This window comes from Rhipicephalus microplus, chromosome 6, assembly GCF_043290135.1.
Source record: "Rhipicephalus microplus isolate Deutch F79 chromosome 6, USDA_Rmic, whole genome shotgun sequence".
In the NCBI taxonomy this organism is placed as follows: domain Eukaryota; kingdom Metazoa; phylum Arthropoda; class Arachnida; order Ixodida; family Ixodidae; genus Rhipicephalus; species Rhipicephalus microplus.
The window spans coordinates 173,269,925-173,296,982 of record NC_134705.1 but is presented as its reverse complement, the minus strand read 5'-3'; the positions used below and the strand labels follow the sequence as shown (position 1 = coordinate 173,296,982).

Genomic DNA, 27,058 nt, shown 5'->3' with positions numbered 1-27,058 from the left:
GTACTAAGGCGGTCGCTGGCGAGTCCTCCACGTTACGTTTCAAGTCAACGCCAGCTAATCAAACACCAACCCATGACTAGATAGTAATCTTCGATTGTACGCAGGTCGCAGTATCGAATCCCGGCTGTGGCGGCTGCATTTTGATAAGATTTAGGTGCACGTTAAAGAAACCCAGCTGGTCAAACTTTCCGCAGCTCTTCACTACGACGTATCTCATAATTATATAGTGGTTTTGGGACATTAAACCCAACATATCAATCAATCAATTAGTGTACTATTGTTCAGTTTGCCTCGGTCTTTCAAGGCAACTTATTCTTGGAACTATTTTTTGGCGTTCATAGCATCTTCTGCAGATGGATTAAAGCAACTAACAGCGTACCTGTCATATCTGCAGTGCTGCTTATTTGCTTCGCATGTACGCAGATTCTTTAGCATGAACAATGCTTGTGTTCTTCAGTTATAGCTGGAAGGAATGACTCCTAGTCACGCCGAAATTGACATTTCTGTTTCATTCAAAGGTCACAGTAACTCAAATTTATTATACTGCACACAATGGTAATAACACAAGAAGTCTGTGGACAACACATGCGCTATGTTTTGCATTATGCTTAAATAATTTACCTTTACATATGCGAATTGTAGCACGATAGATAGCTTGGTGATCTGCTCACCGATAACACGAATAATGGTAGGCACTCCATGTTCAAGAAGGAAACCGGACTGAAGGAATACTGATGCATAAAAGTCTAGCAAGCACAGCATTCCGAACCATTGCCCTTGTTTCTTATCTAGAAGACATGGATCGCCAGGCACACGTCTGATGCAACTTCATCCTTGCACGGCACGTCGTTTGCGCAGGTCCCGATTCAAGAACTCTGTGCTACATGTTATTCGCATCTTACTGCTGTTCGTGGAACATCGCACTCGGGGTGTTCACCAATGATAAAACACACCTCGCAACCTCGCGCACAACAAAGAACACTAGCAAGTGCGGAACACTAAAACATGTGAGGTGGTGTGTCATCGCAGACAAATCTTGTGAGCGTGCCATTCCATGTAGTGCATGGGCTGCACTGAGAAATGACGGCGTGGACAGAGGATGCTAGAAAAACAATTTTTTGTAATATTGAAAACTGTCATAAATTCTTTGCTAATTACACCTACACGATACTGTTGAGGAAAAGAAATATCATTTGTAAAATGTGGTGATTGCTTCGCCTTTCAATAAAACTGGGCTTTTCATTATTATTGTTTGTTTCCTCTAAACATAGTCGCGCTCCAATCGCAGAACCCATAACTTCATCGAGGAAGGAATATTTTTCCTTCATCCATGCATAACTCGCCATGCTGATGTTGCTAGCAATAGCTTCTAAACTGCTAGCAATAGCTTGTAAATCATAATTTTTGCAATCTATTTGAATAGACCTTGTGCATTCTTTGCAGGCTGTGCCATCTACATGCAGATGCAGTCAGTATGATGAAGAGAGCCCTCCTTTATAGTAGTCAATTGAAACACAAACAGGGTGAGAACAATGCACAGTAGGTTTGCAGACATCATGAAATCTACTGAATAGGGTTGGTAAGTACGACTGCTTTGTCAAAGTGACATGAGTGCTGTAAGGTTTGCTTTCCTGTGTTCACATGATGTGTTTGTTTCTGTTTATTTGAAGTGTTTGTTAATAGACTCTGGAAGAAAGTTTTCCCTATCAGAAAAGCACCCTCAGCTCTTCATGAAAACAAACTATATATGCAACAGTGAAGTACTAATGTAGTAGCATAGAACACCCACGCAGGTGCACTTCACCGTCCATATGCTGCTGCCAAAAAGTAGGCACACTGAAACTTCCACAGACAACACCATCGCAAGAGCACCTAAGCTTGCAGATATACCTGCTTCGCCCATGCTGCCAAAATTTTTTGAAAATGCTCGCTACTTTACACCCATGCCACATGTGGAAGAAACGGAAAGCAAGTTCCCCGAATTTGTTGGTGATGTAACATACAGGCCATCTCTTGAATCCAGGAACTCGTCTGGAAGGTAAACTATAAGCAAACAATGCATTGGCATTATGTGACTGCACTTTTTAATGCAGCTGATGATAGAACATATAGAGAACAGTGCTTTGGTTTCAGCAAGTTGGAGGAACACGTGCAGAATTAAATAGCACGAAATACAAAGGCACAAGAAAACTCACGCACGCAGGACCAGTGGTAGTTCAGCACCAGTTTTGCGTGTGCGTGTTTTCTTGTTCTTCATGTTTTCTTGTTCTTGATGGAGAAAGATGCGACAGTGCACAGTTATCCCTCTTTGGACATAAAAGTGCTATAGCCTACGATATCAAGAATGGCAACACTTGAACACAGTAAATGTAAGAGTGTTCCATGTATTCTTTTATGAAATTATAACTATTGCAAATGTTGCTACATGCGGTAGGTGTACGGAACCTGGTGGACTGGCATCTCAAAATGACGAGGACCCAACAATTGCAGCTGCCGTACTACCCCGCCTGGCCTTGGAGAGCCATCCTGAAAATGAACATGCTGTCCCACCCTTTCGTGAGGAATGGAAGTTTCTGGTTTTTTAGAGCTGCTTGAGGCAACTGCTTACCGTGGCACGCTGCCATACATAATATGTCTGCATATTTTCTGTTGTGGGCTCAATGCTTGTAGTCAAGAACAACTGGAATAACTGTGGCAATGTCGCGCCATGGCAGAGCCAACGGCTGATTGGTGACAAGCCAGCAGGGAATGTTTTTGTTGGCAGCAGCAATACTATTCTCAGGCTGCACAGTGGCGCAAATGTTACGGCTCCTGCAGTCCATTAATGTGCAGGCCATTGAACTACCACTTTCAAGTACCAGCACCAGACACTCACAGTGCTGCTATGCAGAAAGATCCCATCGGTGGCGGAACTTTCTTGCCAACCAGCACTTGCTCCGAGAGTGGGGATGGTGGGTGAGGTGCTCGCAGTGACGTCACACTGTTTGCAAACAGGGAGAGATCTATTGTCGATGTTTGAGAAAATTTGCGGGGCATGCACAATACCCCTACTGGCACCACGCAAGGGCTATATTATGTCACCCCTCTCGCTTTGTTGTCGCGCTGAGCTCAAGGTGGTTTTGTCAAAGTCCCCACATTGTTTTATTCTTTACCGCCCACAATTTGAAAACAGTGCGGTCAGCATCACCGAAGCTTGAGCACACATAGTTTCAGGTGCACCCCTACTGTGGGGTGCTAGTTTCTTATGGTATTTAGGCTAGTGTTTTGAACTGATGCAAAATTCTTGTGAATTAATGATGCTCGCTTTTATGATTAAATTTCATGATTACCAGATGCAAAGCTACAAATTACCGTAAAAAAAGGCACAAAAAACAAGTGCGGCGACTCTCAGTCGTTAACGACACGCTGTCCATAAAAAGCGCACCTGAGATGCGTTCTCACAACTTGGCAACCCTGTTCCTTTCTCTAAAACAAGCGCCAAGCTGCGGGAAGAACCACAAAGGGATAATAAAGTGTCATTCTTCTATGAACAGTGAGCCAATACTTATGCTGTCAACCTCCTCAATGGCTTGTTTGGGTAGCCGACCAGCCTTGTAGGTCTTGACAAGAGCAATCAAATCTCTCAACCCTTTGCTGCTCTTCTGGAGAGAGACGGCAGTAAGCTACCCGTCTGCCCCTTGCCCCCATGATGGATCCCTCCCTTGAGTGACACTGACCGCTCGCAACGACTCTTCGGCGACTGTGTGTATTATTGGCTGATGCCATGGTGGGTGGTGTCGCTTTTCAATCCAGGAGGAGGAGCCCGACTAAGGGCTTGAAAAGGCGATGTGAAGTGCAAGACGTTGCTCTGAACCATGCGTTAATGGTCCATTTATCGCGTTCAAGGCTTGCTGAACTCTAACCGATTTATGTTGTAAATAGTTTGACAATGTGCCAGTAAATCTGTTTGTTTTTCGTTTTCCCAACTTAACAGGATTGCTTCCTCAACCCAGAGACGTTCCATGCTGCCCAAGAGAGTCCGGGTCCAACGCAACCCTGACGTCTCGGCAGGTCACGTCAGCGAGGACGCATTGGTGAACCCAGGAACATAACGCAAGACTGACAGAGGTCCTGTAAAGTCTGACGCCCTGAAATGAAGTGCTTTGGCATGTTAGCACAGGTGTAAACCTTGATATATATAAAATTATTGCCTACCAAACACTTGTAACATTTCCTTGGAATTTCTATGCTAAAGTATTGCACTGTACTGCATAAAGCATATAAAAAACATTGAATGCAACCAGTCCTTACAGAGCACCGCTACTGTGAGTGGCAAGTACTATGTATAGCATTTCCTACTATGCTTATAGGGGAAACTGGTGGTTCATTCATTAAACCGCCAGGGATTAGGGTAACACATGGATTTGCCCAGTCGTAGTGCCTGTGGCTTTGAACGCATTTGTGGCTTTGTTTCGGATATAACAATGGCTTGTGAGCTATTTCAATTGACCATGAAGGATCAAAGTGGTGCAGTGGGATTTTCAGTACAGCGGCTTAAAGGGCCACTCACCAGGTTTGACAATTTCGAGCTGACAAGCGCAATGCGTAGATGAGGCGTTCATGATCACGTCTGCCAAAATATGCAACGCTACGCGCCGCGGAATAGGGTCAAATTTCAAGATGAACGCTGCTCTCCCTTCCTTTTGCGGGCACGCGCCCAGAGTATGAGGGCATGACGTGCGCGTATGAATGGCCCTATGTACAAAGCAATGCAGTGAAGTTGGTCCTCTACATAGACGACTATGCTCTGATGTTGCCAATAGCGGCACGTGATAGGGCGAAAATTATTTAACAGAGCATGCATAGTTTATGTATTTGTTGCTTGAAGAGATTATTAAATCTCCAGATAAATAACAAGATGCAACTAGGAAACGTGAGAGTTTATTGTTATTATTTATTATTTTTTCCCGTGAATTGAAACGAGATGCGGGGCTAGTGTGCCGGCGTTTCGCATGCATTTGTGCCCCCGCGATCAGCGCATCGAGCAGGCGAGAGCCGTCGAACGCACCTACGCGTTCGTGCACTCATTGTGCTCTTCCATTCTACCGTGTCTAAGCCAGCGTTTCCAAACCATCACGTAGAAACAGGCAGTAGACCCTAAACAACACTGGTCAAAAAAAAAAAAAAAAAAAGCTGCTCGTGTGCACGGGGGTTGGGCTTGTTTGGGCACAGCATGCACGCGTGACTTCTTGGTCAGATGCCGGAGAGGGTAGGGAAGAGATTTGGCTTGCGAAGGCTACGCAGAAGAGCAGCAAGGGTTTCGAGCTCGCCTCCTCTCATCCTCGTTTCGTGCCACTTCAAAAAAATAGTTTTTCAGCTCGTAATGAACCAATTCAAAAAAATTTTTGTGTCAAAATCTTCTTCATCGGACACCCAACAACTCCCATGGTCTAACTAAAATTTGGTATGGAGCCTGGTGAGTGCCCCTTTAAGCTGGAGCTAAGTTTGGCGGCACTCGCAGAAACTGCACCTTTATTTGCTGGGTGATGATGCTGTCATGGCAACGTCACCACCAGGAAGATCTCTCTCGCTCTGTACTTGTTTTCTAGCCCATCAGAGTTATTTTGACAAATGGCGTACCAAAGACGTAGCCAGAAATTTTTCCGGGAGAGGAGGGGGGTTCAACCGTACTTTACATATGTTTGTTCGTTTGGTTTCTATACGCGCATGTATATATACGCAATCAAAATTTTAAAATTTTGGGGCAGAAAGGGAATTAACCCCTCTCCCCAACTACACCTAAGTGTTTAGTGGGGAAGAAGGTGTTACTATGTACACCCAAGTGCTTTACAAATCGTCGCACGTGTTCTGGTAGTGAAGCAGAGTGCAAGGTTACAGGATAAGACGTAGAGAGCGTGTGCCAGTTCATGATGAGAATTTGCTTGCAACTAAGGAGAATTTTTCAAACTTAAAACAGCTTTGCTGTTAAAAGAAGGGGGATGGGGGTGGAGAAGGCCTTTGTCGCAATGCAAGCTTTCCATCCAGCAACGTTTGTAGCAATGATGAAGCAGCAAGCTACAGTGGTGAACATGTGCATGAAAGGGGGAGTGCTAAACCTGCCCCAAAGCTTTACTGAATCAGACCTGCATGTCTTTAATGCGCGAGAATATTGCTACACAGGTTCTTGAGCATAATGGCAGCCGATAACACCTATATCGCATTTAAAGAACTGTTCACTTCCCACATTAGCCCCGTGAAATTCGGGGACCAAAGGCAGGCCATTGTAAAAAGCTCGTCATCGCTTCACCTTCATGTTTGCATCCATTGCAAAACTTGTTTTTCTTTCTGACACGATCAACAAGGGGGCGATCAGCGATAAGACCAGCTTCCCGCCTCAACGTGGAACCCTGCGCATGCCTTTGTCAGCACCTTCCAGTTAGGCAGGTTACCTGCACCTGCTTAATTGTACAGTAACATTTCCATGCATATTTATTCAGACAACCAAACTCTCTTGCAATCCTTTTTTTCATTCACACCTGTTTTGCCTGGCAGAGCAGTCCGAACCTGCGTCAGCAGACCTCATGTCATTCAAGGCTGTGATGGCCTCCGCACACGTCTTGATGAGGTTGCACATCTGGATGGACAGCTCGACGCTGGAACACATTTTCAGTTCCCGTGTAGCCCAGACCATCTTTCCCTGAACGGCTTGCATGGCAGCCACGACTTCCTGGTCTCGCTGTGTCGAGTCGGGAGCCATCGAGGCATTCTTCACCATTTGCTGCTGGCTTCCGCACATCCCTGGGTCTCGCGATGCCAAGATGCACGGCGACATGCTTACGACAGTAGCAGGAGCCATGGGAACGGAGGCGCTGCTCGCGATGACTGTTGTGGCTCGGCGTGGGATGAGTTGCGGTGCTTGGTTGCGGTGCATATCTTCTGAAACGCTCTGGGAAGGGGCGGTCAACTCTGAGGTTGCTTGGCGATCCTCGACAAGGCGCTGCGCTGCGACATCCGAGAGAACTGCAAGGTGCATAAAGAAAGTGCACATTGAAGAAGAACGGCTATTTGGGCTACTTTGTTGAATTCTATTATAATAAGGGTTGCAGTGCAAGCACGAAAGTCCTGGAAGAAAAGCGAACGGAAAGCGTCTTGTCCCTCTTTGCCTTCCGTTCGCTTTTCTTCCAGCACTTTCGTCCTTGCACTGCAACCCATATTATAATGGAAAGTGACCACTTAAAGAATACAATGCTTTGCCACACAATATGAAGAAACTACATTAAGGTCAGGAAATTATAAATAAGCCATTTGTATCTGCAGCAGTGGCTACATGGCTGGGCGTCTGCATTAAATGCACTAGGCACTTGGATTGATTCCCAGTACTAAATGGAAACCCATTCTTTAAGGGGCCCTGAAACACTTTTTCAAGTGAACATGGAATGAATTCACTGGAAGAGCTTATTGCCTCATGAATTCAACACCGCAAAAATTTTAAGAATTCGCCCAGAGCGAGTGGAGTTACGAAGGTTTGTCGCATGCTGCGATTCCATTCTTTCTTCTCTCATCCCCACGAAAGCACTGGAAGCTAAGCAGGGAGGAATAGAAGGGCCACAGAAAAACATTACGCAGGCATTGCGACCTTGAGCATTATTTTTTTTTTCCGAATGCGCAACTTTTTTAGTGTGATCGCACGCGCACGCGTGGACACGTAGTAGCCTCCCGCAACGATCTCTGTAATGAGCGGGCGCGCCATGTTCAAATCAGCCAAAGGCTGATAGATTGGTTGTTGACGTGTGATTTGTGGGCATATAACGTGATTTGCCGAGAGAAAAGAAAGCAATTTTTAGCTTGATAATTTATTGTGAATTCCAGGCCGCGTACTGTGCTATAATACTCGGCTCGCGTGTTGTCGAGAGCCTCCACTACCGATCGGCAGCGTTTTCTGACCATGCTCAAAAAGTGTTGCAGGGCCCCTTTAAGTGACAAAGGAAGACTTGGTGCTCAATCGTTCTTGGATACTCAACTTAAGGTTCTGTAAAAGGCTCCTGGGCACACTTTAACCCACCACAGCCTTGGTGAAATAGTTGAGCATTCACTGCTGCTGAGTGAGGCAGAGAATCGCAACAGCCAGCCATCAGTTAAGCAGGTACAAGCGTACTTCCGGCCCGGTGCTCAGCAGAAAGAAGTACATAGTTGCTTAGGAGGGCCCCCACCATGCAGAAAAGCACTGTCATGCGGTTGTGTTTACGTGGGCCAAACTGGCCAATGCTTAATGGGACTGACAACTAGCCAGAAGGTGTGATTAGATCCTAGTAGAAATGAAAAGAACATGAAATATAGTCAGATTACAGCATTTTTTTTTGTCACGTTGTGAGTAGCATTTGCTTTTTAAATCGTACTTCAAAGTAACAAAAATCATCATGTGGTGCAGCCCAGCGGAAAAGAATTGAAGCTGGATCATGGAGTCGATAACTTTCCCGGGCGTAGTCTTGTAGCCTGAGGCTTTCATGCACACCAGTCCTCAAAATTAGGGTATGTATATTATTATCCAGCCCTGCTCAATTCTGCACTGCTTACAATGTAAAAGGAGTTGTGTGATCGCAGCGCAGCATGAATGGTTTCAGAATCACTAGATATTAAATTACAAGGCAATTAGGAATGATCTCTATAACACATAAATTAATGTATTATGACATTATTTTTGCTGCAATACCATATCAAGTGCTTTGAAATAACACTGGCTCAATTTGACGCATTGACAGTTTTTAATAAGTGGCGTCCGAAGAGTTGAATAATCATTCGTTTACAGGAGTATAACAGGGGACGATGCCCACTTAACGCAGCATTGCACCATCTGTGGCTGCTATCCTTTCTTCGTTGATGCAACAGTTCTACCTAGGCACCAGAAAAAAAACCACCCGCAAATAATTCGAAGCTCTGCACATTAAGAGATGCGGAGGATGATGGGTCAGTCACCTGTCTATAGCCCTATCAAAGAAACAGTGCTCTTATTTGATCAACATGCTGCACTAACCTTCTTAATTTTCATCACCCCTTCCCAGCAGTTTTTTTTTTTACTTTTTTCGTTTATATGCATGCATCTTCATGCTTCTTCTTTAAAATGGGGATAGTAACTGTTTTTTAGGCGAGAGACACTGTACCATGCGGTAAATTTGTAAAACACAGGCAGGTCGCACGGCGGCCCGAGCTGTCGCAAGCGTCAGTGCGTCCATCTTGGTAGCCTCCGCATAAGCACTCAACCACATTCTATCTACACACATTGCAGCGTCATGCACACAGCCTCCCGTCGTTTTAACAGAGCCGATAAAGCGCCACACCAGAGAACATCTGCACCACCACGGACCACAGAGACAGCAGCGTATGCTGCAAGCACCTTAATCGGATGGCTCGCTTGCAAACATCCTATATATGTGTTGCCTTTTTAATAAGCCTGCATATACAAGTGTGCACCTGTGTAGTCATTCTCTTCTCTATTTTGTACTGTGCCACACCTTTTGCATCTAAAATGAATCATTACCAACTATCTCAAATAGCTATTTCGCTACCCTGCGGGAAATCGGCGGCATGGCATCGCCAGGATTAAAAATAACACCCTGTCAATCTTCACCCCCCTCCCCCTGCTGTCGCTGGTGAATCGTACAGACAGGTTGGAAAATTCTCCAACCGTGGGATGGTGAGCAACAGACGCATATGCTTGTATGACATGGGGGCGAGTGCTGGCAAGCTTGTGCAAATGTGAATCTCACGATACAAAAATGGATTATTTGATGCTTCAAAGCCAACACGAATGAGGTGATCCTCGCCAGACTCCTTGTGGCACTTCAGACTAAGAAGACCGAAAGATGCGAAGGCAGAATAACAACAGAACAAGGTTCGTTTGACAAAACAGGCCTGCATTCACATTTATTTGGAGAAGGACGTGACCACATTTTCAACAAAAGCTTCAGTGTCAAAACCGCATTTTTTTAAAATAATAGAGAGGCGAATTGTCTTTCAATAATTATTTTACTTTTTGTGCTACTTCCCAGTTTTGAGCCTCATGCAAACCAAATACTTCTTCGTTACAGATGATATCATAGCGGCATTCGCATTTTTTGTTTTGCTGTACAAATAAATGTCACCGATATGAAGCGTGGCCAATTAAACCATAAAAGAGCATCAATATCGCGAATTATCGGTTATAACGAACTAAGCGCAAACTTTGAACTACCGCATCGAATTCAAAGTGCAGACAGGACACGGTCGACGTTCGAAGTGCAACTTTCGAAAACCAAATTGTCGTGATACCACGCATACCACGAGCTACAAAACCTCTGAGCTACAAAATTCAACCTACCCGGGTTGTCTTTGACGTTCTCCATGGTGTCCACCTCTGAGCAGGCGATGCAGTAGGCGTTGCGCTGCCGGTCCTCCAAAAGTATGGTCTGCAGTGACACAAAAACAGCGCTGTACTGCGAAAGGACGCTGGCACATTCGGGAGAGCGATTAAAACGCGTAGAGCGACACACTACTCACGCTGCAGACATCGCAAACTTCGCTGAGCATCTTGTACCCCTTCAGAAGGTAGTCGCCCATGATGCCGCTGATCTTGTCCATACGTTCTCGCCTAGCTTCGAGGACCTTCAGCTCAGCTTCAGACGGCGGTTTCCACTCGTAGTCCTCCATTTTCGGCCCGTGAAGTCTGCGTGAAAGAATCGACGCTCTTGATTACCTGGGAGAGGACGTCTTTTTTCTCGGTGCGAATGTCCCACACAGCAACGCGGGTGGGGCGAATATAGGCTTTGATCAACGTCGATCACTGGTCTAGAATAGCACTACGGGGCGGGACAATCCGTCAACGACGTTATGTGTCACAGCAAGCGCGGAGATTCGCGAAGTTACGAATTTTCACAATCGGCAATCGAACCAAGCAGCATAGCTAGCAATGCACGCGAGGCAATGCGATCGCGACATGTTTTCGCGATTGCATCACGAGCGCCGATTCCTCCCCTGATAGGTGTCGGCGGCAACTCAAGTTACAACGTCGCCCTGACAACGATTTATGTTATTCACTCTGTAGCATACGTCTATAATGTCTACGCAGCAATGGTTCAACGTAAAATTAGCCTTTTCAAAGGCGGTAAACAACAATCTTCACCTGCGCTTCTATCGTTAATAATTTTAACGTTCATGCTTTTGTTGGTGGAAAAGTTCACATCAAAAACGACAGCAGCAAAAAGCTTTCGTTAATTTCACGCTTCCCGTCGAAATAGGGGATTGGCATATCACGTGGGATTTGCCGGTCGTTGCCGCTTGTTTTCGATGTGACCGTCGCGAGACCGGTGTCTCAATTGCGAGCCTGCCGTTCGTTCTGACTTGACCACTGTACCGACGCGACTGTTAAAACTGTTACGCTAAAAAAACATGTACACACCTCGTCGTTCGGGCACCCCCGGTGGCTCCTTCCTCTCAACCTCGCACTCGATGTCGAGAAGCCGGCGTAGTGTTGGAACGCCGCTGGCCTACGGCCGCTCGCCATGCGCGCCTGGGTGATTACCTTTGGTTTCGTTTACGTGTTATTTCGCTTGTTTGTTCGAGTCTTCTCCCCATGAACAAGAGGAAACGTGACTGATGTGTGTTTCTTTTCGCTCATGTATCGAAGCATGCTGTCGCTGTGTCAAGACAGCTCCCTGCACCAGTCCCAAGTGCTCGAGGAAACGGCAGACCATGTAGTCGAGCAGTTCGGGACCATTTTGCCAGTACTTGTCAGCGAAGCTCTTGTCGAAGCTGAACGTAAGCACAGGCTACGTAGCACGATCGCTCATTTTCTGCGTATTCGGTTGCTTGTGGTTTTCGAAACGCGTTCGCCAATTTATTTATTTGTCTTCTACATTTATCGCAGCTGGTACAGATATCAGTGCCCGCATTTCGAGCTGCGGTTGGGCATGGCTCGTCTGTGGGCGGAAGTTGTTTGTGTGGCAGTACAAGCAAGGATCGCGCAACAGGAGTGTAAGTATTCTGTGCATTTCAACCTGTCGTTTTGTAGTTTAATTTGCCTGTTGCACAAAGGCTTATTTGTTTACACTGCCATAATGACCCAGAGGTGGCCCTTAGACAGCATACTAGCCATGGCGGTTACGTTGGCTGAAAGCTCTTGGCTTTGGAGAAATGACGAGTTGGTCAACATCGTTGAAGGGTCATGTGATAATCGTAACATTCTAATGGTAGCTTTCGCATGACGTCGTGAACACATCATTTGTTTCGAATTAGTGTTACAACTTGTTGGCCACGACCATTTAGACCTTAGCCACAGTGTTGACGTTTCATGCTCTGTCATTGCAAAGAGGCTTTGCGCTAGAGTCATTGCAAAGGGTCTTTGCGGGCCGCACACCGTTTCGGATTTTCTGCGGGTGGACCGCAAATGCTAACGGCGGTTAACGTTAAGACACATGCACTGTGGCAGTGACCGCAGCAGATAGTGCACGCAAAGCTTTGCATGGGCTATTCGAAAACTCGTGCAACGTGCCTGACAGAAACGCGCTGCGCCATGTTGACAGTGCCGCATGCTGACGCTTCCACCGAGCGACCTGGCACATCGTGCCGACCTGGTCTGTGTGCTGCTGAGGGACGACCTGGCTCCAGCTGCGCTGGCGGTGGCTCCGGCAGGCATTCTTCGCTACTGGCCTAACATCGCCCACGAGGGTTCCTCGACCGATGCTCTGGCAGATCTTCAGGGAGAGGAGTGTTACTCGCTCACAAATTCACAGGTGGGTGGGCCCAGCAACAATCATTGTCTCGTTGGTTGTCCATTTTAACAAAGCAGTATCGACATCCACCGTGAAAGCTTGGAGCCGACAAATTGAAGCAGAGTGTGCTGTAGAGGTAGCACATACAGTCATATAGCTGGTTACAAATCGAGAAGGCAGTAGCATTTTCTCCACAGTGGCAGGTGAATATGAGCTGCACTAATAGCCTCACATTCTACACTGACATTGCGAGTCATGTGGCCACTGACATTCCCTTCCGACTCATGGACGGGACTATTTCTTTCATCACAAAGGCAATTGACAGTCACCTTTCAGTCATCTGGGCGATACCTTTCTTAGACTTTTCAATAAGTATTGGACTATAGGTGCTTCAGACAATTTGTGTGTGGCACGTGTTTCTGTTCATAAAATCCCTCTAGTACAAAACACGGTGCATAGCTTGGCGAGATGATGGTACGCAGACAAAGTGAGTATGTCGACTTTTGATGACATTTTTAAACTGAGTGAAGAAGACGACACGTTTGCCGCATGGAAGGATCGCCCACAAAGCGCAGGTGTGTGATCGTTCTATGTGTTTAATTTTCTGTCTTCTTCGTGCGGTTTAAACACGTCTTCAAAATCTAATAACCAACTAGCCCAACAACACACATTACTTCATTCCAACTTTGTTGTCTTCCTGAACAGATGTAATGTCCCCTTGGAATGCCCGTGCTGAAAGGTTTTCCTTGGCCTACATTGCAATTTGAGTTTACCTTATTGAAGAGCCCATTGGCCTTAGCTACACAGGCAGCAGTTCGCAACCTATTCTGCTTACAAAGTCATAGTAATAAGAAATTCAGAAAGAACGCAGAAGTTACTGTGTTACATTCTGCGTTACAGATATCAATAGCATGACAAGAAAGTTACATCAACGAGCAATTTATATCATCCCAACTAATTTCATCTTGCCTACATATAATGCGCACTGAATAGAATGTTATATTGAAATAGAAGAAAATGTGTATGTAGATTAAAACAGACAAGCAGTGTGACTTGGACAAGGAAACCTTGAAAAAGTTCACAGCAAATTTCAGTGCCTATATAAAGCACTAGACCAACCAATGCCACTGCAAGTGTGTTTCTAATGGTACATATGCCACACATCGAATTACAAAGATATATATCTGGATTCTACTGTAGTATTGACTCTTCAGAATTTTTTATTATGTTTATGAACTAAAGCTTGTTGTATGATTTTGTGAATGTCACATCAGGTTTTATAACAATCAAATGCTGTTCGAAAAAAAAGTTTTCAAAGTTGTTGAAAGATAGTGATTCAATGTTTACAAAGGATATGGATGAACCAAAGGAAGCACTGATGGTACCACAGTGTCTGTGCACAGGTTCATTGCAGACAAGCGCTAGTAATGCTGCGGATCTCGTTGATGCACAACAGTAGTGTTGAATGTAAATAAATATTTAGCACTCTAGACAAGACCGAAACAGGGCATCAATTTGTGTAATATAACAGTATAGATGCTTAATTGACTGTCATTTTGTTCCCATGACAGCCCATGGGCTGCATTTTGGCCACCACCACTAGCTCTCTGATGCTCGTCACACCATCCACAGTTGACGGACAGGTGAGTCATTTGGCTGCATAGCTTATGGTAGATTGTGGTTGAAAAAAATGTGCTCATGCAACATTCTGTGACTTCTGTGGGATCGTCAAATAGTAAATTCGAGGTTTGACGCAAATAGTCACTTGGTCGAATAATTTTTAATCAAGTAAAATACGTAATATAATATAAAGAATAATAAGCATTTTTCTCATGACCCAGCTAGCTTAAACAGCATTTTTAAGAATTAGAACTTGGCATGTGCGAAAGTTGGTTACAGGTGTCATGGAAGCAGCCTTGAATTGCAGCAGGATTTTAATAGCAGTAGGCTGCAAGTCATGTGTGGTAAAATGCGTTATGTTTTAATGTTTCTGATGCTTGGCACATGCAATATGCTTTTAAACTTAAAAAAATAATTATGTAAAAGAAGTCTGCACATTTAGCTTTAAAATGTGGCTTCGCGGCATAGCAGTCCCACTCTGCAGTGAAAACACATTTACGGAGTAGTTACATGTGTTCAGGTATGTCTAATTGTTCACTTCCGAAACTGTTATGCTTGAAGGGCTCAGATATTCACCTATGCCCACTGTTATATGGAGAGAGAGAGAAAGACACAGTAGACATGGATGAGTGTATGTGTAATCATATTCAGAAAACTATTACTTAATAGCTTAACTGAAAATTTAATTTCCGATAGAGGTGGTAATGTTGTAGGCCCGTGTGCTCAGATTTGGGTGCACGTTAAAGAACCCCAGGTGGTCCAAATTTCCAGAGTCCTCTACTACGGCGTCTCTCATAATCATATGGTGGTTTGGGGACGTTAAACCCCACATATCTAGTAATCTAACTGAAAATTTCACAAATATATTTGGCAACTGGTACTATTTCTTGCAACCAAGTTCTGTTTAGCAGCCCAACTGCACCAGCTTGTATTGTTAATGGTTGTAATATTTCTTTCTTAGTGATTTCATTTTAATTGTTCCACTTAAGTTCAGCATGTCATGGCCAGGTTTTTCTTTGGATTGATTGATTGATTGAAATAGCTTTGTGGAGTGGGTAATGAAACTTGGGCACGTTGAAATGTGTTCATGGTCAAGGAGCACATTAGAGAAAGGCGAAAAAAATAAACATTTTTTGTCTTTGTGTGCCTGTTGTATTGGTTGTCTGAAAATTTGTTTTCACTGCCCCTGCGATACATTGCAAATTTTACCTCACAGACGGCACTGCTGATCAAGCCTCTCAAGGCACCTCAGGGCCTCCTGGCTGGCATCGGTCGACGGGTGTCCTCGTTCATTTTTGGAGCCATGCCATCTCAGTCGTCCGAAGCGGTGAGTCTTTGTGTGCTCCTCTGACGGAGACAGATTCTCTTCTAAGGCCCGCTCTTGCTTTCGAGCTAGTTGTGAAGCGTCCCTCTTCCTAAAGTGGTTGTTGTCACAATTTATTAGAGTACTTTAGGCTGAAAAGGCAAAAATGACACAGATAAGTTGTCTTAGAAAGCAAAACTGACAACTGCTGGTATTTAGCACAAAGCCACAGAGACCAGGACGAATTTCTTTGGCAACTTAAAAAGCTTTCTTTCTGAAAAATTCGTACAGGTTCTCTCGTGGCTCCGCGCTTACAAACAGATGGCTTTGTCTCCCTTTTATAGCCATTATGCCGCCTTGTGGGATTTTGCAGAACTGATTTGCCCAAAGGTTGTTTATGTGCCTTTTACCTCGGATTATGCTATACCGGCACGCCCAGTTTTCCGTCCGAGTATTTTATTTGCGTAGTATCTATACAGCGTAGTAAAGTACTGCATCTCAGGTCGGTTGGAATTGCATACTGGTAGCAAAAAAAAAAAAAAAACAAAATTTGAGGGGGGACTTACTTGATGGAAGATCACCCTTTTCTTTGGTGGGGTTGAAACTCTTGGCCTTTGCTTGTGTTTCTCGGTGGTTTGCTCTGCCCCTGTGTTTGAAAGGTACCTTACCCGTAGCACAGAATGTTTACAGAAATGAAGGTATACAGTAGAACTTCTATAATAGATTTTTCACAATATCTAGATGAAATAATGATGTATTCAGGAAATGTATAATCTGGATGTGTGCTTCAAATTGGAAGAAAATGCTGCGGAATAATATAAGAGATGCGTTGGGTGCTATCCTGCATCTGAAATCATTCATCGATTCGTGGCTTGAAGAAGTTCTTAATAGAAGTATGGCATTACTTTCATGTTTCTGCAAGGACAAGATCAATTTCAGGTGCTTTTGGTATTCCACAATGTCCTCCTGGTTGTCCACGTCACCAAAATCGTTGACGCACCTGCTCGGCATATCTAGCGCAGTGACATTTTGTAATTGAACGTTGGGGGAAAAGGGCGTTTCGATGCATGTTGTAAGATTCCGAGCGATCTGCCTAAAATTCCTGCAGCCCATTGTCAGTGTCGGGGATTTCAATCTGAGGAATTCGATGACTTCCTTAATACTTTGGCCGCGTTGACTCGATAAGGTTTCCTGAAGTGTGTGTGACTGCCACAGAATGACACATATGTATGTATTTAACTTGTGCATCTTGAGTGCAAAGAAACATACACAGAAGGAAGGGATACATAAACATGGTGGACACTAGATTATGCGCCTCTTCCTTCTGTGATTGTCACATTGCGCTTAAAGACTGGCAAGTTCAGCTGGCCCAAACTTGTGTGTTGAATAGCATGTATTCAAAGTTTCACCAATGTAGAATTGATGTGCGGGTCCTGGTAAGTACCGTCAGAATTTGCGACATCACTGCATGACGATAGTTATAGCGCGAGAACAGAATGACGACACAGAGACAAGATGGACACGAAGGACGTGAGCGCTCGTGTCCTTCGTGTCCTTCTTGTCTCTGTGTCGTCGTTCTGTTCTCGCACTATAACTATCGTCATGCCATACCAACTAGCCCAAGCTGCCACACATCACTGCAAGACTGCGAGAAAACCTCAAGAAAGCGGCGCTGCTTATATTTCTTCTTTTACACATTTTCTGGCCCGCCAAACATCTTGCTGCAAGAGAGAAGCTTTCGGCTTTGGTAAACGGTCATTTATTGTCGGGGAAGGAATTGTTTTTGATTCGGTGTCAAGAAGCTACAATTTCATCAAAAATCCTGCAAGTCGTGCTTCGAGCTGTGCCGCGTGTGTCTGTTTTTCCAGCGACACCTTGTCAAAGTGCTCGTGGAGCCCACGGAAGAGGAGGACGAGAAGTATGTGTACGTGCTGCTGCGTAACACCCTCCAGAAGTGGTTTCTCGAAGAAGCAGGACCTGAAAAGGTGAACGCTAGTGGGCATGTGCGTTGCGTGAATTCGAGTTTCGATGCGAATAGGTATTTGGTTGAATGATTTTTAATCGAATACTGTAATCAAAACTGAGTGAGTTTTGACAAAAGGGAACCAGACAAGGAAGCGCCGACTCGCAACCGGAATTTACCTTTCCGAGTGTGTCCTGAGCATGTTGTACTTGCCGATGGGTGTTGTGTAGACTTTATTTTCTGCACGCATTTCGGCCTCGCTGTTTGTTCTTTGAAGTGTGCTTTGGAGCTTTCCTGGATGTGTACACATATACATGTGGAATGAAAGTGTGTTCTAAGTCACCTCCTGTTTCTTCTTACTTTTCTCATTATCTGTTCTGAGCGGGCTGCAATCACCCTATAATGAGTATTCAACCAATATGATAAAGATAATTCATTTTGTCCTCACCCAATTTGCACAAGATTTCAAGAATTAGAACTACGTTTGTGCAAACTATACTTTTTTTTTTATTCAAAGCAAAGCAACTTTGAACAGTAGCAAGATCTAAAAAGATCTAGCATTCAAATGAAATACGTTACGTTTTAAAATTGTACCTAGCACTAATCAGACGCTATAGCATGCTTTTAGACTAAAGAAGAAATTAATCAAGGCGCAGGTAATTATGCACATTTAACCTTCGAGCATGATTTTGCAACAGTACGCATTTTCTTTCGATAGGTGGTTTCACGGCATAGCAGTACCATGATGCAGCAAAACCACCTTTTAAGAAGGCTACTTGCAGTAAAATGTATATGCTCATTCGTTCGTTTCGAATAATTCAAAATTTCAGAGGATTTAAATTTGTGTCTAAGCAAATTTGAATACTGCACAATTTGTTTGGATATTTGAAGTGCTCGAATGTTTGCCGATGTCTAGTGAGTAGTCATGTGGTCAAGTAAGAGCTCGTTAATTCAAACTTACAGTTAATTCTAACTGCTGTCCTGGTTCCGGCGAAGCCCTGCGTACTTCTTTGGTAGAAAACTACTGATAATTTGAAGAGTCTGCATGCACAACGGTTCATTTAAATTAAGCACCCTTCATTTTCACCGCTCCTCGCAGGAGTTAGTCCAGTGTGATCACATTGTGTTGCAAACCAAACCACATTTTCTAGAGGTTCCAAAAAACAAAATAGCAGAATTTCTGAGCAAATATCAACTTTGAAGCTGTGCTGGAGCTCTTGTACAAGCTGCAAATGATGCTGATGGTGTCACGAAAAAATAAATGCAAGTCAATGCAAATGATTTCTTTATTGTGATTGCAATAACCCTGTCATACAGATAAACCTGTTTTGGCATAATTCACTTCATTTACTATTTTGACATGAATGCATGTCAGTGCTTGTTCCTGGTTCATCACTGACCGATCGATTAATTCTGTACACTGTTAGAGCTCCGTGAACTTAATTTACGAGATATCTGCCACACATGTGTAGTAGCGCCCAGTGTGCGATAACTGCCCGTGCAGTGTGGCAGGTTGTTCATTGATTTTAGCACCTGCACTCCAGTTTTAACAGTTTTCTAGACCCCTTCGAGTTCAAATTAACAAGCTTTCACTGTATATGTATATGTTTGCTTTTATGTGCAAGGGATTGGTTTTCTGAAATGTAAGGTTGCATTGCATAACTGCAACATGATTGGCAACACATTTAGACAATATATAAGTGAACACGATCCGATCATGTTTCTTCGTTAGCACCTTGTTGCGCTGTACGATGCAGCTTCACTTTCATGATCGACAACCAACCACAAACGTACCGTAGAATGTCATTCATACGTTGGCTAAAAAAAGTGCGGGAAAAGAGGTGCTGTCTGGCAATATGTACCATTCATATCAGCTGAAACACAACGCTGATTCGTTTGATAACATTGGCACTGGGATATTTGTAAAACGGAAACATATTAAGGAGGTGCTGCCTTACATTCAGCCTCTCATTGAGCAGTGTTTGTCAAATTGCGTGTTTATATGCCTCCTCATTCACTGGTATGCTTATCTCATTTCTTTTCAGTTGTGTGGCGAGTGCGACCTGGATCGCTCTATGAAAGAACAGTTCCATGAAGCGCTGTGGGTAAGTCCAACGTAGAGCACGGTGTGCTCTATGTCAGACAGTAAGCCAGAAGTGCTTGACCAAAGGTATCCTAAATATGTCATGTGGAGCTCCCTGATCAGTAAAGCAGTTTCTCTTTACTCGATGACAATCGAAGCATAAACGTTTGTTTTGCATGTAATTTTGTGTTCACTTCTTATATGGGTTTTTCGTTCATACAATGCTGTCGTGACATTTCGTGCATGTGTTAAATTGGACATCCTCTCCTTCGTTTTTGATCACAGGAACACGGGAACACCTTCCCGAGGCACCTGAGGGCCTGGTGCATTGACATGCAGTTGTCAGCGTATGTGCCGTCGTAGCAACTATCTGTACTCCCGCTCACGTTGATTACCTTTGCGAGTTGTCATGTTCCCGGCCTTCATTCTTTCTGTTAGTATGCGGGTTGTGGCATTTCCGTCCTATATCTTGCAGGAACGGAGTAGCTGTATTGATGGCTGCCCTCAACCCCCAGGTTTCTCAACAGCTCCACTATGCCATTGGTGAGCCTCGACTCTTAGTATGTGCCAGCCCGTGAATCTCACCTGATAGCCTTAGAAAGCTTTTTTTTTTCTTTTCTTTTTTAAGAGCAGCAGAGCTGTTTAAGCTGGGCGTGACATGTCTACTGAATTCGAAAACTATCGTCACTACGAACCGGCATGCACTTCTTTCGTCTTCCTTTTCATCTACTTCACTCCCAGAACACGTGCCAATTTGCCCAGCAGGAATACAGTAACTCTGATGAGTGAGAGAACAACTACAGAAATAAAAAGAAAGAAAGACTAATAGAGAGACAAAAAAATAGGAGGAAAGGGAAATAGTACAGATAGATTGAGAGAAACATAGAAATAGAGATAAATAAATGGAAAAGGGAGAAAAAGTTAGAAATAGAGAAAGAGAAAAAAAGGAAAAAAAAGATAGGAAAAAATAGTAAGAGAGAAAGGACGACGTGGCAAAGAAGGAGGTGAAAGAGCGAAATGTGGCACAGTTTTGTATAGTGCACTAGTGCAGTATAGCGCGCGGCGGGAAAGCAAAGTGAGGGAAAAAAGGGGGCAACACCACCAGCCCCACCACTTCGTCACTCTTCACGCCCTTAGCACGTAGTTGCACCAGTTTCTCTATGCAGTGTTTATAAGTGACCACAACGTCATTCAAGAAAGAAGAAAAACTTTTAAGCTTTCGTATGCTTTGTGGTACTTCACATCGTAGCTCAGCGAACTCACTCTCGAGTCGGCTCACTCGAACTAACTCAGGCTCGGATCAAGTCACGAGTCCACGTCAGTCATATTGTGGTGAGTTTGAGTCCGAGTGAGTCACAAGCGCAATATATGTTTCTTGAATGAGTCCGAGTCAGTTCCACTTTTTTCTGCCGACCTATGGACATCTTGTGCTACTTGAAATTTCAAGGACGGTAGACACTTGTGTAATGGTAACATGACAATAAACCTAGATTATACGTCCTCAAATGTGTTTATCGTCCTGTGCTGACAGCTGTAAGATGGCTAGTTTGCCTAAAGTGCCATTGCATAGACATCACTTATTTGTTTTTATAGATACACTTTTTTTTTTTTTTCAGAGGATTCGCGTTTTGTATCTGTTGCTTACGTATACTTGAGCATGTGCTTGTGCATGCTGAAATTCTTGCGCATTATTTTTTCTTCTTTTTTCCAGGAACTGTGGACGTCCGTAATATAGGCTCGCCCAATGACATCCCAGTGTGCTTTACGGATTTCACGGTGCTTCGTTTCTCAGAGCAGTACACGGTTAGTTTGTTTCTTTCTTCGTTTTCTTCTTCTTTTGTTTTAATTGCATCTAATTCTTAAACTTGTACAGGTAATGAAAAACTCAAGTTATTTCCCCCTCGCGATAATTAGGTCACTAAAGCAAACGATTCTTTCAGCCTCATCCGGTGTATTGGCCTTCTACCGTATGAAAGGAAAATTTTAACTCTGAAAGGAAGCTTTGTCAGCAAAAAAAAAAAAATGAAAAATAGATAAGTGTTATTGTCACCCTATAGTTCTCATCGCAGTGTTGCATGTCTTTGCTTGATTAATATTTTCTGTCTGAACAGGAAAAACTCTAATAATGCGCTGCCTACATAATGGGAAAAAATACTTCCGAAATTCAGGTTGTCACACAAATGTACCAACAGTGGCCGTTTGAGGCATATTTGTAAAAAATTGAACTTTGATCTTAAATGTACAGCTTGGAGGGCATACAGTCTGACCATAAACTGATTTTATTGGTTTTATTTGTTGTGTGGGGCTTTTTGTGTAGTTAAAAGCTCCTTTGAGTGCTGGTTTTTTGTTAAGCAAGCGACATCACGCCATCTTTCTTCTAGGAGAGGAACGAGGAATCTTTGCTCAACTACAAGTTTGTCCTTCCTTCAGTAAATCGTCGTACCAGCTTTGTTTACGGCACCACCAAGGTTTACTGCGTCACCCGTGAGTATGCACTTGTTGGCTGAGATGGTCCCGGTTGCACAATTGTGCCTTCCTAACATTCAAGCGATGTATGAGGCTTTCTACATGGAGCGTTATTTCTTATAAAATTTTGTGTGCTTAGACTCTATGTGCTTATGCAAAATGATAGCGTAGTGCAAAGACTGTACCCTTAATTTAAATGTTCCGTTTATTTTACTAGATGTTTCTGCAAAGTGCTTTATGTATTTTGTAATCCTATCAAGCAGTTCACATTAAGACTCGCGTCTCCCTTTAACTCTTTTTAAGACACACATCTCCCCTTAAGCTTGTTGCCCGTTGGCCTCAGCTTATCTGTTTATGTATGGGTGAATGCCTTCAACGCGCTTTAAATGACTCTTTGCACTCAACTTGTCACATTGCTTGTCGGGCTATTTTTTGTATTTTTGGTATTGGTATTGATCGATTGATTGATAATTAAGAATATGCAAAGGTGCTAAGTTATGACGGCATTGTGCATTCACTCAGCAGTGCATGTGTTCTTTTTTTTTTTTTTTTCAGCCGGCAGCAATGTGGATGACCCTGATGTAATAGAATTCAAGAAAGACAAGCTTCTCGGAGCTGGTGAGCCAGCCTAAGAAAATACTGCTTGCTATCTTTAAATCTGGATATTTACTACAGAACAGGCTAAGGGCAGCAGTGGCATAGACAGGGGATTACTTCAGAGGGTGCAACTCGCTCCTCTGCCCCCACATTTTACTTTTCACATGTGTACGTGCATTTTATACAAGCACACATACACAAACAAACAAGAACATGCACAATCATGCAAAGAGGAGACATCTTATGTGTTGCTACCCTCAACGGCCCTCCTGGTCGTGGGATCGAATCCCAGCTGCGGCAGCTGGGATTTAATGGAGGCAGAAATGCTAGAAGCTTGCATACTTACGTTTAGATGCTAGTTAAAGAACTTCAGATCATCGAAATTTCAAGAGTCCTGCACAGCAGCGTCCGTCATAATCATATTATGGTTTTGGGATGTGAAACTCCATCGATCGTTATTGTTCTTAAGACATTTCACTAAGTTGTGCCCTGAAGATTGAATGTGCACCTCTTCTTGCTCGTACACAATCCTTCATCTTGGGGCATGTTGTGACTATTGCTCGAGTTAAATACTTTGACAGACAAATGGATTCACAATGTAATTTAAGCAGTGATACAGTGATGTCTGTTGTTTGTTTCGTCTGTTTGCAGGCTCCTACGAAGGAACGCCATTGTTCTTTTCACATGTCCACGGCATCGTCTGCGTTCGTTCTGTCCATGCGCCTGCACAGGATGCAAGGTGAGTGTATTGTGACGTAGTCGTGATGTTGGCGAAGGCAGTCCAAGATGGAACTGTTTATTTGGTCAGACTTTTGAATGGGAAACGGAAACTGAAAACTGCAGCAAGCAGTACACGCTGTGCTCTGAGATCGGGGAACAGAGCTTCGGCCGTCAATAATCTGTGAAGCGCGTCGGCATTTATACATGTGCGATCGAAGATTTTAGCGTTAACGCTAGCAACCGCGTAAGTGCCAGAATTAACTCTAATGTTCACGTTGTGCGCGTAATTTCATCGCAAGTTTCTAAGAGTATCTAGATGGTTGCCAGCCGTTCTGGGGCAGTTTGCGCAAGGCAGCAGTCACACGTCCAACTTCAAGTAGAAAAAAAGAACCACACGTGGCAGTACGCAAACCTCTTTTGGGGGCGGATTGGGAAGATTTTAAACCAGTCTTTTTAGTAGTCACCGAAGGGCCTCTATATCAAAGCGTCACGCTAGACTGTCGTTTCGAATCTCTCCAGAACGAGCAGAGTTGCAGTGATTTCTTGCTCGCTTCAGGCGCTTTCTGCTTTCTCTTGTCCATACAAACACGCTGGATGCTTTACAGTTCGGGATGACACGGGGGAGAGAAGTCATGTGAGCATACCTCATGCCCTTAAGCACATGTAATGAAACGCGGTCGATCTCTACCGCTGCGATTCGTGGTTGTGAGTGTGGCGGCAACCTGGAAAGAAGTGCATGTGATTCAAATGCTGCTTTTGATTGATGTCAGTTATTGGCCAGTGGCATGCTGTCTGTTGTTTCGCGTCGAACATCGGGCATCCCACCCATCAAAGAGAGTGAAGACAGGCTTTTGTACGATGAAAGTGCACTTGAGGAAAAGGTAGCTTTGTATTCTTTTTCTGTGCGGTCCTTGCTACGCACGACTGCCAGGTTTGGTTGAGTTGTTCGTAATAGTGTCTGCTTTCTACAGCCTGCGTTTTCTCAACGAGCCCAAAGAATAGTTTGTGATCTTTTTAAAAATGTTCATCTCGGTTGCATTGGCACTTGGCCGATGAGTTCGGCGTGTGTGGGCACAGCGGCGATATCCGAGAGTATGTACCATGTCTCAATACTGGATGTTCTGTTGGGCACAAGTTGGCTGACTTTATTGCTTACCTACAGCAGTAAGATGGTAGCTGGAGTGCAGTTTAGAAAGGGCTGTTCAACTTTGTGACACAATAATATACACTCAAACCTCATTATAAGAAAGTCATACCTGCCTCGAAAATACTTCATTATATTCGAAAATTTGTTACAAACATGTATTTGCAGCACTGTATCTTTGACATACCTATTCTTCAATTGATTTGTTATAACCGATAATTTGTTATATCTGGGTTGGTTAAATCGAGGTTTAAGTGTAGTTTCTAATGCCTGTCACCTATTTCGTTATCTAGTATGGGACATTGCATAATGGCAGTTGGCAAGCAATTTACCTTTGAGTGAAGATAGTTTTGTAATATATTATTTGATTTTATTTTACAGTCGTGCGGTGGAACTCTTGCTTCAAGACCACGGATCTCCCGAAACTAATGTGGAGGTGAGCGCCGCTAGTCTGCATTTTTATTTTAAAGAGGGCCTGCAACACTTTTTTAGTTATGATGAAGTAGTCTCACTATTAGCATGTGTTGCTTCACAAATTGCATGCTGAAAAAATTCTTTAGAATCCATCAAAAATGAGCAGAGTTGGAGAAATTTTTCACACGCTTCCAGCTCTTTCTCTCTTCTTGTACCAGCCAGCACACTGAAAGCTACGCAGGGAGGAGGATGCCAAGTGGGCAAAAATATGCAGCCCTTCGTCAGCTTGTCATGACCTGGAGGGCTTTCTTTTCCTTATTTTCTTCAAATACTAAACTTACATTTGGAGTGATCGTGCATGGGCACATGGCGGCATCTTGTGGCGACCACTGTAACTATGCGGCTTAAAATGCTCAAATCAGTCAATAACGGTGACTTCGGGTATAGTATTGTCATGTTTATTAGGCCTCACTCCCTAGTTCTCGCTACTCCATACGTCCCAGCACAACACCGTCCGCGCACACACTACACGCACAGGTCCAATGTCAGCTGTTGCCACCTCGTCCAGGCGGTGCCGCATACCCTCCCATCAATACCGATGGATGTTCTCACTCCTCTCACACACAGGTCCAATGTCCACTGTTGCCACCTCGTCATGGGGGCACCGCATACCCTTATCATTATCGATAAAATCCTCGCAGTAGCCCTGCCGCGGTGGTCTAGTGACTAAGGTACTCGGCTGCTGACCCGCAAGTCGCGGGTTCGAATCCTGGCTGCGGCGACTGCATTTCCGATGGAGGCGGAAATGTTGTAGGCCAGTGTGCTCAGATTTGGGTGCACGTTAAAAAACCCCAGGTGGTTGAAATTTCCGGAGCCCTCCACTACGGCGTCTCTCATAATCATATGGTGGTTTTGGGACATTAAACCCCACATATCAATCAATATCAAAATCGGAATCCTCACAGTATGATATGACTTGTAGAGAGGAGAGGGAGAGATGTTTAGCAGATGTGATCGAAAAATAGAGAAGTATTAATGTCACCCTATAGTTCTCATCGCAGTGTTGCATGTCTTAGCTTGATTAATATTTCCTGTCTGAACAGGAAAACTCTAATAATGCGCTGCCTACATAATGGGAAAAAATACTTCCGAAATTGAGGTTGTCACACAAATGGAGTACAGTGCAGTCCACTTATAACGATATCGAGAAAACCTAAAAATATGATCGTTATAACCGGTGATCGTTATATCTGGACTGCCGCCAAAAAATCGTCGCCGGACGTACCTTTTGTAGCTCCAGGCTTCATTTCGCTATTTTCACCAATTAATAAATATTGTAGATAGTAGGATGTCAAAAACAAGACTTTATTTCTTACTCCGAAGAACGCATCACGGGTTCGCTGAGGAAGAGAGACTGACCGACGGCGGGGTGGGAGCAGTGGGAGGAAGAAAGCACAGCCAGAGGTACACAGCCGGAACGAGGCCCCGCCCCGATGCCGCCGCGCCGCTTTGCTTTTCGCTTTTTTTATTTTCTCCCTCTTTCCCGCTTTCGTTCGGCAAGCTACGAGTAGCTTGCCGGCTTGCCGTTGTAGAAGGCGGGGAGCCGCGAAGCGCGGCGCTTTGCTTTTCGCATTTTTTTTTTAAATTCTCTCAGCCTCTCCGCGGTCGACGCGCGGCGAGGCGCAAGACGTGACAAAGCTGGCGCCATCTGTAGCGCGTCGCGCCAACTCGCGATGCTCTCCTCGGCTTTTTGAACGGCCGGGACGCGCTGCCGGCGCTGTGCTGCAGTGGCGGCAGATACGTACTCGCCTACGCTAACTTTTCGTCTTGTCTCGGCATAGTTCGTATCAGAGGAACTTATCAATCTAAATGTTACGATTATTCTGAATGAAACATGCCGTCCTCGGCAAACTTTTCATCGTTGTATCCGATATGCGGTGGATAACATATCGTTATATATGGTTTTTTTCCCCATAGCCCCAATGCATAAAATGAGACTGTTAAGTCGACCCATCGTTATAACCGA

The 27,058-nt window shown here is 44.2% G+C and overlaps 2 protein-coding genes and 1 long non-coding RNA gene across 3 annotated transcripts in view; 2 read left to right on the top strand and 1 right to left on the bottom strand.

Moving 5' to 3' along the window:
* The first annotated feature begins 1,447 nt into the window (after positions 1 to 1,447).
* On the top strand, positions 1,448 to 4,103 carry LOC142765662 (uncharacterized). The gene is made up of 3 exons (XR_012884354.1): positions 1,448 to 1,579; positions 2,435 to 2,556; positions 3,974 to 4,103. It is a non-coding gene; the product is annotated as an uncharacterized LOC142765662 (long non-coding RNA).
* Positions 4,104 to 6,450: 2,347 nt separating this feature from the next.
* On the bottom strand, positions 6,451 to 11,001 carry LOC119184978 (protein ZNRD2). Its single transcript, XM_037434127.2, has 3 exons — positions 10,513 to 11,001; positions 10,334 to 10,421; positions 6,451 to 6,999 (listed from the first exon to the last, which is right to left on the bottom strand). Exons 1-3 carry the CDS (start codon positions 10,660 to 10,662, stop codon positions 6,506 to 6,508), a joined length of 732 nt encoding a protein of 243 aa, XP_037290024.2. The 5' UTR covers positions 10,663 to 11,001; the 3' UTR covers positions 6,451 to 6,505.
* Positions 11,002 to 11,266: 265 nt separating this feature from the next.
* Nup133 (nuclear pore complex protein Nup133) overlaps positions 11,267 to 27,058 on the top strand; it is a 46,253-nt gene continuing 30,461 nt past the window's right edge. The window contains exons 1-15 of the mRNA XM_037434126.2: positions 11,267 to 11,525; positions 11,639 to 11,769; positions 11,879 to 11,985; positions 12,534 to 12,743; positions 14,294 to 14,365; positions 15,559 to 15,669; positions 17,514 to 17,630; positions 19,654 to 19,713; positions 19,977 to 20,038; positions 20,167 to 20,234; positions 21,403 to 21,494; positions 22,073 to 22,175; positions 22,713 to 22,775; positions 23,406 to 23,493; positions 25,000 to 25,054. Coding sequence (XP_037290023.2) covers positions 11,401 to 11,525; positions 11,639 to 11,769; positions 11,879 to 11,985; positions 12,534 to 12,743; positions 14,294 to 14,365; positions 15,559 to 15,669; positions 17,514 to 17,630; positions 19,654 to 19,713; positions 19,977 to 20,038; positions 20,167 to 20,234; positions 21,403 to 21,494; positions 22,073 to 22,175; positions 22,713 to 22,775; positions 23,406 to 23,493; positions 25,000 to 25,054 — 1,464 coding nt within the window. The 5' untranslated portion in view covers positions 11,267 to 11,400. The remainder of the gene's footprint in view (positions 11,526 to 11,638; positions 11,770 to 11,878; positions 11,986 to 12,533; positions 12,744 to 14,293; positions 14,366 to 15,558; positions 15,670 to 17,513; positions 17,631 to 19,653; positions 19,714 to 19,976; positions 20,039 to 20,166; positions 20,235 to 21,402; positions 21,495 to 22,072; positions 22,176 to 22,712; positions 22,776 to 23,405; positions 23,494 to 24,999; positions 25,055 to 27,058) is intronic.